Source organism: Octopus bimaculoides, chromosome 1 (genome assembly GCF_001194135.2).
Source record: "Octopus bimaculoides isolate UCB-OBI-ISO-001 chromosome 1, ASM119413v2, whole genome shotgun sequence".
In the NCBI taxonomy this organism is placed as follows: Eukaryota; Metazoa; Mollusca; class Cephalopoda; order Octopoda; family Octopodidae; genus Octopus; species Octopus bimaculoides.
In genome coordinates this window covers 21657511-21672791 of record NC_068981.1, presented here as the reverse complement: position 1 = coordinate 21672791, position 15281 = coordinate 21657511, and the positions used below count along the sequence as shown (strand labels likewise).

Below are 15281 nucleotides of genomic sequence, written 5' to 3'. Positions count from 1 at the left end.
TATATATATATATATATATATATAGGTCTGCTCAATCAGGACTGACCTAGGGCTAAACAAAAACCAGTCAACGTTGAATAATGAATACATATTATGATAGATAATTACAGAATCTCCTTGACTGGCCTTTACACACGCACACACACACATATAGCTAAAATCATATATATACCGACATTTACTCAAATCATAAGTATACATACTTAAGTTCACACACACACAAGTAGGCAGATATTCACACAAATAATCCATGTATATACAGTCATCTACATATACATATTTGCCATCTCATATACTTCAAATTTTAGAATATCCTAAAACACCTTTCTGAGAATATGTACACACACACACACATATATATGTATGTACATAATTATGTCTATATGTGAGTGTGAGTATGTTTGAGTTTCCTTGCTTGGCATGAGTTGTTAAGGAGTGTCACTGTCATAGAAGTAATGTCATTCATTTCCAATATTTTGCAAAACACGTCTGGCAAATGGGGTCTTTTGCTTGGAAATAGATGATGGGCAAGTTTGAAAAAAAATAGACATTAAAACAATGATATATATATATATATCATGTAAAAAACACCCACAACACTCTCAGAGTGGTTGGCATTAGGTAGGGCATCCAGCTGTAGAACCATTGCCAGATCAGATTGGAGCCTGGTGCAGACACTGGTTTTCCAAACCTCAGTCAAACTGTCCAACCCATGCCAGCATGGAAAACAGACGTTAAATGATGATGATGGTGATAATATATATATATATATATATATATAGGGTTGGCAACAAGTACCAGTGAAGAATTCCGGGTAGAGGTAGGGAGGGGTCCACCAAGGTTCCATCCTAAGTCCCCTCCTATTTATCATAGTCCTCCAGGCAATAACACAGGAATTCAAGACAGGATGCCCCTGGGAGCTCCTCTATGCTGATGACCTTGCTCTAATTCCTGAGTCACTATCAGAACTAGAGAAGGTTCAGGTGTGGAAACAAGGATTCAAATCGAAGGGCCTTGGAGTCAACCTAGCTAAAACCAAAGTCCTAATAAGTAGGAAGGCAAACCACAAATCCCTTCAGGTAGATGGCCCTGCTCGATCTGTAGAAAAGGCGTAGGTAGAAACTCTATAAGATGTACCCAGTGTAAGCTATGGACACATAAGAGGTGCAGCAATATCAAAGGAAGGCTAACTGAGAACATAGTTTTTGTATGTGGCAAATGCTCAGGAGCAATAAACACTGAAAATGTGCAGAGAACAACTTCCATTACATTCTAGGAAGAAAAACTAGAAGTAGTTGATAGTTTCCGTTACCTAGGTGACCAAGTTAGTAGAGGGGCAGGGTGCGCTGAAAATGTAGCTGCTAGAATAAGAATAGTCTGGGCAAAGTTCAGAGAGCTCTCACCTCCGCTGGTGACAAAGGGCCTCTCGCTCAGAGTAAAAGGCAGACTGTATGACGCATGTGTACGAACAGCCATGCTACATGACAGTGAAACATGGACCGACACTGCTGAGGACATGCATAAGCTCGCAAGGAATGAAGCCAGTATGCTCCAATGGATGTGTAATGTCAGTGCGCTTACTAGACGGAGTGTAAGTACCTTTTTTTTTTGTGGCAGGCATTGATACATGAGAAAAGTGTTGGAATGTAAATTATTTACGATTTAACACAAAACTGTTGCTCTTCTGCTGTTACAGATGTCAAATATTAGAAAAATTGACTATCTCAACTGTAAGAAAAAAATCCAAAGAATAAACATTGGGTACATGAAGGTATTTTTTTTTTTTTTACACCAGAAACATAAAACAAAAGAAGGAAAATAGGGTTTTAAAAAAATAATTTCATACAAGAGAAAATAAGAAATTATCAAAGTAATTTTATTTCATTTGAAAAATTAATGAATGGCCTGTTCATTAGATAATGTAACAAACACATCACTGCATGTATATTATCACAAATGTATATTATCACAAGTTTTAGATTAAAAAAGATAAAAGATGTTAATACAAAAGAATAGCGATAGATTTTTATTGTGAATCATGAAAATAAAACTGAAAATAATTGTTCTGTTATTTCAAGCAATGGAAATGAATTGGTTTTGCAATAATTCTAGGAATTTGTACAATATTTGAACCATTGCTAAATAAATATAAATTATCGATGGATTTGTTGGTTGTTTATGGAAAATTTCCATGCAGATGAGATGAAACAGTGAAGAAATAACTTGAATTATTTCACAGAAGTTGACAACAGAAAGTAACAAAACTTTTAATTTATATTCTTTTTATTTACATTCGTCCTACTTTTAAACAAAAAAATATTTAAACAATAAATTTCTTCAAAAGTTTTATTTAAAACATAGGAATGGTACTCAGAAATAACTTTTGAGCTCTTTTTTAATTACTTAATTACCTGATCTCTAATGAAACACCTCATTCTTTTTAAGGGACCATTATCATAGATCTGTAATATTATCAATTTACATTTGTTTTTCTATATTTGTGTAGGTTGGACAGGTTTACTCCAGCACAGTCTCGCCACTTGTCATAGTCTTTCATCATTTCATACATACAACATCGGAGAAAAAAAATGCCAATCTTTGTTGTAAGTGTGTGATATTTTCAGTATGGTTTTTTGCAACAGGATACCCTTCCTATTACATGAACTATTGTTACTTATTAATCCATATACTACTTCTGATTAATTACTTAAAACTATCCTCACAAACAATTATACATATCATGACAAATACAATTAACACTCTTCATAAACAACCTGGAAAAATATAAAAGTGAGCAAATGGATTGCATATTTTCTCAGACTTGTTCTGAACCTATACAGAAATCAATAATGATTAAACTATCCCTAAGGGAGAAGAGAAAAAGTTTCAGGGTGAACCTATAGGTTGGATTCAGGAATTCTCAAACTGACAGAGAGAAAAATAAGTCTTGTCAAAAGGTAAAAACACTTTAGCACTCTTCTTTAAAAAAAAATTTTTTTAAACCATTGAAACAAGTTTCACCATTAGCAAGAACAGGTTTTTTCTTTTTCTTTTAAGAATTCAACATCACAATTACCAACATGGAAATTGCAGCAGAAATTTTCAGTAAAAACATTATAAATTCAACTACGAAAAAAAATCTCATAAGGCAACATAAAAGAACACAATTACACTCCAGAAATGACCAAACCTCAAACCTGACACCAAAAAATAAACCAAACACATCCAAAAATAAAACTCAATGACAAGCAACACAGGAAATAAAAAAAAAATAAACTGTAGAAAAGAGAAAACTGGTAAATGTTTATATCCAACATAAACAATGAAACAAACAGTAGAACACTATGGAGCAATTAGCAGCAGTATCAATAACAGCCATATCATAATGACCTGAAATAACATACACTCCAACATCAAGCAAAAGCTCTTAGCTGACATTTCTCCAAAATCAGCCAACAAAAACTACACAAACAAGACAAGACTACAATGCAATAATTAAACACCTATACATCTTGATCATGATTTTTATCTTGTCCTTCCATAAGATACCAAAAAAAGTAACAAGAAAACCTAAAAATGTAAAACTCTCAGAACCACACAAAATTACAATTTACACCTAAAATACCGGAAGCTGAAAAGAATCACTGCATACCAAAATCTACATTTGGTTCTATATTTTCCAAGAATATGGAAGCTAACAAAATCATTTTTTCCCCCTAAAACCCAACAAAGCACCAAGTAAAATAATCTCCTGTTTATCTGTCACCTTCAGTGAACCTAATGGTTAGCATGTTGCACTCAGGATTGCAAGGTAGTGGTTTTGATTCCTGCACCAGGAATTTCATAGTGTTCTTGTGCAAAACACATCATTTCACAATGCTTCAGTCCACTTGACTCTAAATGATTAAGCTTGCAACAGACTAACCATCCCTTTCAGAAAGAAATTTGTGAGCTCAGTCACTTATACGTCATGGAAATTGGGTAATTGATTCTATGAGCTCCAGTCATCCTTAATAATATAAACATAACTCACACAAAAGACAAAGATGTTAGATATTACATGGTGACACTCCGTCAGTTACGACGACGAGGGTTCCAGTTGATCCAATCAACAGAATAGCCTGCTCGTGAAATTACGTGCAAGTGGCTGAGCACTCCACAGACACATGTACCCTTAATGTAGTTCTCGGGGAGATTCAGCGTGACACAGAGTGACAAGGCTGGCTCTTTGAAATACAGGTACAACAGAAGCAGGAAGAAAGAGTGAGAGAAAGTTGTGGTGAAAGAGTACAGCAGGGTTCCCCACCACTCCTCTGCCGGAGCCTCGTGGAGCTTTAGATATTTTCGCTCAATTAAACACTCACAACGCCCGGTCTGGGAATTGAAACCGCAATCCTAAGACTGTGAGTCTGCTGCCCTAACCACTGGACCATTGCACCTCCACGATATTACATACAATACCATCACAACATAGATATGGTAAAGAAAAGAAAATCAGAACAAACACAGGAACTATATTTTGCCAGCAGAAAAAAAAAAAAACTGGTGTATAAACACTACATTAGATCCATCAGAGATTATGCCAACCTACAAACCTTATCACTATCATCTTATTAAATCATCATTTAACATTCCCTTTTTCTATGCTTGCATGGATCACAGTATTTGTTGAGAGATTTTCTACAGCATGGTGCTCTTCTTGCTATCAACCTTCACCTGTTTCCAATCAAAGTAATATTCCCTCAAAGCTAGACATGTTTTTCATGGAAGACTAGAAACAAACAACCTTGCTTGATGCTCATTTACAACCATCAGGTGATGTCTAGACAAGGGAACACACACATATATACGACAGGTTTCTTTCAGTTTTTGCTTATGAAATCCACTCACAAGGTTTTGGACGACATGGAGCTATAGTAGAAGACCCTTGCCCAAGATACTGAGCAGTAGGACTGACCCCAAGACCACATAATTGGGAAACAAGCTTCTTAAAGACACAGTCATGCCTTTTCACAATAAAGTACAATAAACTACAAAGTACATGAGCAGAACACTACTCATCATCACAGCTTATATATGGACTGCATACACAAAGAGACAAAAATACTAAAAATGAAAGACAACTCGAACATGTGAGAGGGCACAGTTTGTTTCCACAGCGATCTTTAACCTTCAAAGTTATTGCCACTACAAGGTGAATCACTTCCAAACACAGAGGTGCAAAAGAGCATTCAAACAAATCTCTATCTCTTCCACTCAATCTAGCTTCAATAGCCTTGAACAAAGTGCTAGGAAGCACACTGCTAACAATGCAAATGAACTTAACAGTTGTGCTCTTACCAAAATGTCAACAATCAAAATACTCACAAGACAAAACTCCAGTCAAATTGTTGATATTCAAAATACCAAGATTTTATTAAGAAAAACTAATTTTAAAAAAATAATTTATTTTAAAACTGAAATTGGCAACTTTCTTCCACTATTACATGGAAGGAAGTTGCCAGAAATTTGTATTTAATAAAAAAAAAAATTAATAATTTAATAATACAATATTTACAAAACTTAATAATATATTAAAAAGCTGAAAGTTGTCAAAAACAACTAGTCTTAAAATTAAAATTACTAAACTATAAAGTCTGAGCCAATGACATTTAGGAAAATATGCTGTTGGTTGAGAGTAACTTTTTAGTATAATCATTAACATTGATATATTTTTTACTTGTTCACATTGCATTAACCCCAAGAGATATTTATTTGAAAATTCAGTGTTAGTTTGCTCTAGCTGGATTTTCTTAATGTTTTTAAGGCTCGGTTGAGAGGATTATCAAAACTCTTGAAAGCTTGATACCAACCCTCCAGAGAATTGGTTGTTCTGAGTAAATTTAATTTAAGTTAGTTGTAAACATACAGTAGTCTAGTTTCAAAGACTGGGCACTTTGAAAATATTCCCAAGACTTGCATAGTTTGTATGTTTCTTGTAGGAATCCACAAGTTCATTATACACACAGCATACAGGGAGGAACAAGTGCTAGAAACTCACAGCTGCTTGATAAAGAAAGCATGTACTGGATTGAAATTCCAACATGTTAACTCCAAATACTGGATTTTATGCCATAAACACTTGGTTAACCCAAAACAATTGCTTTCTCTTTCTATATCCACCTTTTGACATACCTTTCCCATTTCCTTCATTTTCTCAATTCCACATTTTGGCATCCTAACTGATTCACTAATGTAATCTTTCTCTCTAGAGAAGAACAAGTGTCAAAAATGTTAGATCCTTCTTCTTCCTCACAATATACATTTCTGTTACTTCTCAAAATTGAGAACAGGATTCCCCACAAATCATATTGTCACTTGCATTGCAGCTTCATTCAATAGCTATTTCTAGGGAAGCTATCAAAATAACAATAGACAATGGTGCAAGTATATTTTTGACAGATTTCTGTTTTTTAATGCATGGCTATAAAGATAAAAATGCTGTCACAATATCAAAAGAAACTATGAAGAAACATCAAAATAAAAAAAAAATACAGAAAACTTGCTCCAATTATAAGCAAAAATGACTTTCACATCTTGTAGAAAACAAATTACTATCTTTGCACTAAAAACAGAAAGTAACAATAGCAGATGTTTGCATGAACCAAGATGCAGGTGATGTTATCTGTACCATTTGCACCAAAGCAAAAATTTGAAGAAAATTTACTACAGAAAAATTGGAGTTGGATTTGAAAATGACATCTTAAGAATGCATTTGTTTGGACACCCTCACTAAATTAGGAAACCTAAAGAAAGGTAATATTTTGGGAATGCTAACAAGAAACACCATAAGCAAAAATTTAAAGGAAACCAGGAGGCCTGTCTGGTAAAGGTTTACTGCTGATATGGTTAAAGATTTAGTAGATAATGTTATTCCACCAGTTAAAATTTACACTTCAATACATTCTATTCAACACATTAATTCACACTAGCCAAATATGTAAACATTCCTGAAGGTTGGTAGGACAAAGAATATGCTCTTGAATCTGTCAAATGCATCAATGTTATTTTTCAAAGATAGAAAATAGATGAGTTGAAGAAATCCGCTTTCCATACAAGTTTTTGTTGACAAAAGTACTAATAGCTCCATCCAAAGAATGTTATTATTGTATGTTAAATGCTGTTTGCAAAATGAAATTTTTCATATGACTACATTTGCTGGTATTTTGAAGCTAACAGTGTCAGCATCATGGTAGCAATAAAGAATCTTTACATTCACGGCAATCTTGAGCTTCAAAGGATGGTGATGTTTAAATCGGATGGAGTGCAAATTATGCAAGGAAAAAATAATGGGATCACAGCTGTTCTAAAATGATAAAGGAAATCATCTATCATAACAACAGTGTTGTTATTCACAGTGAAAACTTGGGGTTGGATGATGCAAGGAAGAAACTACTACGAATGTGTTGCCAAAGTATATACAATACTTAATAGATCATCAATTGTAAAAGGAAAACTCGCAGAATTAACTAGCACTGCAGAGTGTGATACATTATCATTTAGACCTCTAAATGAAGTAGGAAGGCTTTCAAGGAATTCTTGCTGTAGCTGCTCTAGTGAAAAAATTACAATGAATTAATATTACAATGAAGAGCAAATGAATCTCAAGATTCTGACATAGCAAAGAATTGCAATAAGTGTTCTTGATAAAGTTTTATATGATTTGACAACATTCTGCAAATACCTACAGAAATCTTGTTTGAACAGAGTAAAAACACAGTAGAATGCCAAAAATGGTAAGAATGAATAAATCATGATTGCAATATCTTTATGATACTGTTCACTTGACTGAAAAAGTAAAAGAGCTTCTCGGCTCATTCAGATGTAGATTTCTAAATTGCATTCATTGGAAATATGTGATGCCTTCATTTAGATGAGAGCTTTCTAGATGAGTTAAAAGAATGGGAGTTTTTAGATTCAATACAAATGCAAAATATTTTGAATCTGCAGTAGAGAGTGGGAAAAACATAATACAAAACTAGTCTGCTACTTTAAAAACAGAAAATATGGCTGCAAAAGTAATCCAACAGTATTTGGATTTAAAATTAATCGTATCCGAGAAAGTTAAAAATGATTTGATTAATTCATTTACTGACATATCATACTATTCATTTGCTTAGAAATGTTGATTTTTGAAGACCTTAACTGTTATTGGCACTCATGGGACATTTCAAATCTCTAGAACTGATTCTGAATTCACTCGTATGATTTCAATTAAAATCAGCTAATCAAGGAACAGACATGAGGTATCTCTCTTAAAATGATCTGATGCATATTAAGAATTACTTTTCATCTGGATGTGAATTAAGTATAGTCAAATGGTACAGTTACTGGATTACCAGTAGAGACATATAGAAGAAAATTTGATGCCAAAACTGATTTTCTGTTGTGAAATCTAAACACAAGACCTATAATTCATTAGTATTAATTCCTTAGCACTCAGATTTCTGTCAAACGTAATGCTTATTTATTCATGTCCATTTGAATTAATCATGCATTATCTATTAACTTTGAAATTCTGATTGATTGTTTATCTTTTAGTATGACAATGCAGAATAGCTGTGAGAGGTCAGATTTGGCCAATTTGAATATTTGGGTCAGATATGGCTGGTTTAAGTGCTAAAGGGTTAAGTATTCTGTTCATTTAATTGGTTGACTAACACAGTATTCTTGCTTTTAGTGCTAGTTGTTTGGTGCAGTTTTCAAGATTTGTAATTATATGAGGTATATTTGCTATAAATATATTTATTGATCATATGGACACTTTAGAAACCCACTGTGTAAGCTTACACCAATTAAAATTCTATCAGACTGTATTATCTAGAACAGTGTGCTAGTTATTTATTCAAGCTTTGTTAGCATTGTTTTTAAAATTTTTTTACCACTTATTAAAAGAAGTTAATTAAAAAGAAAATGTTGAAAGATTTATGTTTGCAATTTATTATAAATTTTTAATGAAAAAACTCAAAACAAAAGCATATTTTATTATAAACAAAAACTAGGTAAATTGTAAGAAAATCTGAATGCTATGTTGTTCCAAGTAATAGCAATTCCACTTGGCGGTTGAGAAAAATTACAATGAATGATATTTGTCGACATTACGGCTGTCAGCATTTGTTTGAATACCAACAGAGTCCACACTGTTTCATATCTACTGTGACCACCACAAGAATCTGCAAGTATACAGAAATAGGCTGGTAAGTGGAGAAAGTGCAACACATCTAGAGTGTCACATTGCACTATATCTTCAGCTCAGTTTAAATTTTGTATAACTGGAAAACCAGATCTGTGGATTGCACTGAATCCTTCATCCAACTACCATAGATATCACACAACTTATGTACTGAGACATCCCAGTTCATTATTTTCATTAGTTTTACTTTATTGATATTGATTGGTGTTTATGTTTGACATTGCCAATGATGCTATCAGCTCTCTTACTACACAAGTCAAAAATAAAGATAACATTAAGCTAAATAAGCAGAGGAGCTCTCAAAATTTTGGTATCACCACTAACAAGTGCAGTGTAAATAGTGCATGTGAACACAAAATACACACAATGCCATCTGTGAGCTAAACTGCCAACCATGGGGATTTCAAGTACTCTCTAGTAATTTTTTCAGATTAAAAGGTACTAGACTATTATAGCCAGAAAAATGCATATTATATATACACACACATATAAATACATGCACTCATATACACACACACACACAAATATATACAAACATACATGCACACGCACATACATATACACACACATACACGCACACATAAATAAACGCACATGCACACATGTATACACACATGCACACATAAACACACATGTACACATATATACACACGTGCATATACACATGCACACATACACACACAAACATGCGCACATATACACACAAACATGCGCACATATACACAAACACACACACACACACAGATAAATACATACACACGTATGTGTGTCTTTTACCATAGCTTTCAGTTTTATGAGTGAAATTTGGCAGACAGAAACTAATTAAATTCCACTCATAAAGTTGAAAGGCTAGGACAGAAGACACATGGTCAAAGTGCCACATGGTGAGATTGAACTTAGGACCAATGGCTACAAAGTGGTCTACATTACCATTCAACCATGCTTTCTCTATATACATGACTAATCCATAGACTCCAATCCAATCTGTACACTATACATTCGCTTGTCCATTTTTAACTTGATGAAGATTAAAAACTTATGCAATTCTTGTAATTAAATGCTGCTCTGCCAAGAGTACCATTTCCTACGACTCAGAATGTTAACAAATCAAAAAAAAAAATTAAATAAATTAACAAAATATATCTCATGTTAACAAAAATAAAACTATCAGTCAGGCTTTCATTTCAAAATTGGTTCAACTTGCTGCAGCAACTGAAAATAGAAATAAATATTCTTTGTTATATATAATGCATATAAAATACATATGTGTGTGTGTGTATATATGTGTGTGTGTGTGTGTATATATATATGTGTGTGTGTGTGTATATATATATGTGTGTGTGTGTGTGTGTGTGTGTGTGATCGTTGCCAGAAGAAGAGAGTGATCAAATGTTGAACACAAAGACAACTGAATCCATTGAGAAGATGAAGAGCCATGATTTTATTTAAACAAAGACAAGTGAACCAGCAGAATTGTTAGAGCATCAAGGAAAAATGCTTCGTTGCATTTCTTATGGCTCTTTATATTCCTAGTTCAAATGCCACAGAAATCAACTTTGCCTTTAATCCTTTTAGGGTCAATAAAATAAGCACCAAACCCATGCCAGCATGGAAAACGAACATTAATCAATGATGACGAGTACTAGGAACAATGTAATCGGTTTCCCCTTCCCATCAAAATTGCTCGCCTTGTGCCAAAATTAGAAAGGTTTATTTCTTTAAATTTTCCTTTTGCATATCATCTAAAAGCAAAAGTAAAAGTGAGTAAAGCAGTTGAGAGAGAAAAATAGCAGGTTACCTTTTTGAGAGTGTTGATATATTCACTTTCTGACTGATTGCCTTGGTCTGGGGCAGTTTTGTCATAGCGAGAAAGAACTTGTATAATGTTCTGTTTTGTGAACAACTCAATAGGGTCGACTTTGTTTTCATTGATCAACGTTATTAAATATTCCTTGTAATGGTCCCTACAACACATAAGTTATTTGATAAAGTACATAGAGACATTAAAATATAACATGTAAATAACATTTACAGCATCCAAAAATGTTCATATTCCATGTATATGTGGATTCAACTGCTTGCATGAAACATGAATACTAAATAATGATGATATATATATAAAAGTAACGTTTATCACCACTCAAACATGGATGTTCTTTAAGGACAGACAATACTGTTATTTTAACCTCAAGAGGACGCTTCCTTCAGCTGGCTATTCAGTGCACTTTGCACTTGATATGTATTGCATGTGGGGAGAGAACTCCCTCCTCTCCTAGCTCAGAGACCATCATATCACATCATTTCAATCTTATTAGATCATCTTCAGTGATGGATACTCGACAGCTAGACAATGCAGTAGTCTAACCCAGCTTACAATATATATACATATAGAAAAAAAAGTGTTAGACAGTCACTGGTTCTGCAACTAGCAAATTAGTTGGTTAATATATATATATATATATATATAGCCCTAGGCCAACCACAGTATGTAAATAATGTACATAATAAACAGATGTGTATAACCAGTTTCTTTCAGTTTCTATCAATGAAACCCACTCACAAGGTTTTGGTCAGTTAGGGATTATAGTAAAAGACACTTGCTCAAGTTTCTACACAGTGAAACATAACACAAAGCCAGATGATTGTGAAGCAAAGATTTTAACCATACAGCCAGGCCTACACATGTATAATCCCTACAAGTATCAAAGCATGTTCTATGCTGGTAGAGGCTGAATAGAGATACATCTCAAATTATCCCATATTCTTTCTTGATATTTGATTACCAACAAGTTCATATATGTATCTCATCTTACAGAATACAAGATAAAAAATCTTTGAACTTACGTGCAAAAACCAGCGTTATTCGGTGAAACACATTTACCACATTTGGCATCTTTGAAAGTATCAGACGAGATTTCTTTCTGTTCAATCACAGGACACACATCGACTTGTTCTTTAGATTCTGTGTCAAAATTTACATGACTCATCTGCAAAATAGTTTTTAAAAAATACAAGATAATTTTCATGGCAGTTGCTTTCCTATGTAAAGGGTTTCCAATTTCTAATCCAAACACAGACAGCTATGATTGTGCAAAGGGAAGTGAAAAGTAAACGGATTTCATGCATTTCTCACATTTTAATTGCAAATATTTTTCGCATCATTCCTGCTTAAGTTTAAAATAAATTAATGCTATGATAAGGCGGTACCATAGCCAATGAGGGTTATCCGAGATGTGGTTATTGCTAGTTGGAAACCTGAAGCCCTATGCATTCCTGCACAAGCAACACCTAACAACTAGATGTTAGGTAAGAGAGAAGCTTGGAGAAATTAAAACAATTTTTCTTAATGTTTCTATTCCATAGTTGCTTCAGTTAACATAACGTATATGTGTAATATGGTAACCTTTATATCAAGATAAACAATGCATGACCTTGCAGGTGGGATCCAGTTAGAATTTTCTTCAGGTTGAGTAGCTCACCATGCTCAAAAGGTCCCTGAATGAGGATTGTTGAAGGATGATGAACAAAACACCCATGTTCCCAGAGGTGAATTATTCAGACCCCAAGAATTCCTCTCAACACATGGTTATGATGCTTCCCCAGTACTCCTGCTCTTGATGAGAGATGCACATATTGTCAGCCACTAATGGGAATGCTCAACTGATTGAGGTCATGCAACTGATAAACAAATCTGTGATATTCAGCAGAATATTTGTTGCAGTCCTTCATTTTATACCAAAACAAAACATGTACACAATAAAACTCCCAATCAGTTAAGATCAGAAGCCATGAGAGCCAGTGCCTGGTACTGCATCAAGACATTTATTAGCTCCACCTTAGCGAAGACGGAAGTATTGTTTTCAGTTGTGTTTGTTTGTTTGTCCATGGACAAGATATCTCAAGAACCACTGGATGGATTCGGGTGAAACTTTCAGGGATGTTTGGCCTTGTGACTGGCACAAACTGATTAGATTTTGGGATTGATCCGGTACCAGACAAGGATTCTGGATTTTTTTCCCATTACTTAATTTTTTAGAGTAGTTGGGTTCATTTTTAGTATTCTTGTTTGTGAGAGCAGTCGAGTTTGTTTCAGATAGTCTCATTTTAAAAATCATCTCTGGCTAATCGTTGAGAGGACGTTGGTGTTGCCTTGCCGGAAGTTTGCACTCTTCAAGTGCTCTTGTTGTTGTTATTATGAGTATTTCTTCTTTCAATTTTATTCCGCCAAGGACAACTTTGCCTTTCGTCTTTTCAAGAGTCGGTAAACTAAGTACCAGTCGAGCATTGGGGGTCAATATAATTGACTCCCCCTCCCGAAAATTTTGGGCCTTGTATCTAAAGTAAAAAGGATCATCATCATCGCTGCCACCACCACCACCATCATCATAGATGGATATATAATATTAAACAGTTACATTTCAAACTTACCTGAAGTAATTTCTGAAGCTCTTGAATGTGGTTGTCTCGCAGGTAATATAGACAGTTTCTTGGATGATGGGCATGGATACCTTTTGTGCAACAGCTTTTGAATTTTTTGCATTCCTAGTGAAGGGATAGATGCAAATTTTAAAATACACTTAATATTAGAGTGAAACAATAAACATTTTAAATGAAATCATTATTTTCATACAGTTCTAAATGAAAAAGATATTGAGCTAATGAGGGCGCTTCTATATAGATTCTCAAACTACCAGAAATAGCAGCAAAATACCTTTCAAATCACACTGAGTAAAGCCATATCTAAAAACAGTGAAGTACACCCAGATGTGGGAAGACCTTCTGCTGTGCAAATAGTCTTGGGAGAGAATTCTCGTTGAAGACAATATGCTAAAGCGCAAGACAAACTGTGAATGATGTTATTGGACAGTAGGATGCATGTGCTTCTACGTTCTTCCATGCCATCAGGTACAAACACAAGATCTCCCTTTCACAAACAGAAAAGAACAAATTCTTTTTTTCATTTTGCTTTCTGAACAGCATAGCGTATGTCTGCAGATGTGTGTAAAGCTTGACCAATATACATAATTCTTTCTTGGAATTAATTCTTAGAGTACATATAAAATTATAATAGCATGTAAATATTGGGTTGAAAATCCTTTTTGGAAAGATCAAGACAAAGGCTGTCCTTGAGACATCAAAACATATATATCATCCTCATTTAATGTCTGCTTTCCATGCTGGCATGGGTTGGACAATTTCACAGGAGTTGGCCAGCTGAAGAGATGCCTGGGCTCCATGTCTGTTTTGACATGATTTCTACAGTTGGATGCCCTTCCTAATGCTAATCACTTTACAAAGTGTACTGGCTGCATTTACGCAGCACTAGCACAGATGCTTTTACATGGCACCAGTACAGGTGCTTTTTATGTGGCACCAGCACCCACAAGCCCTCAATATTAGGAATGCAGGGGACATGCCTGTATGCAAAGACAACCACGATTTAACTTAGTTTGATGTGTCTTCTAAAGCACAGCAAACCACCAATATATATCATCATCATCATCATCATCGTTTAACGTCCGCTTTCCATGCTAGCATGGGTTGGACGATTTGACTGAGGACTGGTGAAACCGGATGGCAACACCAGGCTCCAATCTAATTTGGCAGAGTTTCTACAGCTGGATGCCCTTCCTAACGCCAACCACTCAGAGAAATATATGTGTATATGTGTGTGTGTAAGATCTGTTGAGGCAATCAAAATCAAACTAAATTCGATGACTGGCACCCATGCCAACGTCGTCTCCTTCATTGGACACGAAACTCGGCTTGCAAAGACCTGTTGGGACAAGCGAAAGCGAAATCGTGATGGCACTTGTGCCCAGCGTCGCCTTCCTGGCACTTGTGCCGGTGGCATGTGTAAAGACATTCGAGTGAGATCGTTGCCAGTGCTGCTGGACTGGCACTTGTGCAGGTGGCACGTAAAATACACCATTTTGAGCGTGGCCATTGCCAGTACTGCCTGACTGGCCTTCATGCCGGTGGCACGTAAAAGCACCCACTACACTCTCTGAGTGGTTGGCATTAGGAAGGGCATTCAGCTGTAGAAACT

The 15281-nt window shown here is 34.9% G+C and overlaps 1 protein-coding gene across 2 annotated transcripts in view; it reads right to left on the bottom strand.

Moving 5' to 3' along the window:
• Nucleotides 1–1855: 1855 nt before the first annotated feature.
• The window catches only part of LOC106880662 (E3 ubiquitin-protein ligase RNF31), a 54230-nt gene continuing 40804 nt past the window's right edge, over nucleotides 1856–15281 (bottom strand). For both annotated transcript variants that reach the window (XM_014930710.2, XM_014930711.2), the window contains 4 exons: nucleotides 13661–13774; nucleotides 12077–12219; nucleotides 11031–11196; nucleotides 1856–10444 (listed from right to left, as the gene is read on the bottom strand). In XM_014930710.2, the coding sequence (XP_014786196.1) occupies nucleotides 10412–10444; nucleotides 11031–11196; nucleotides 12077–12219; nucleotides 13661–13774 (456 nt within the window). In that variant the 3' untranslated portion in view covers nucleotides 1856–10411. The remainder of the gene's footprint in view (nucleotides 10445–11030; nucleotides 11197–12076; nucleotides 12220–13660; nucleotides 13775–15281) is intronic.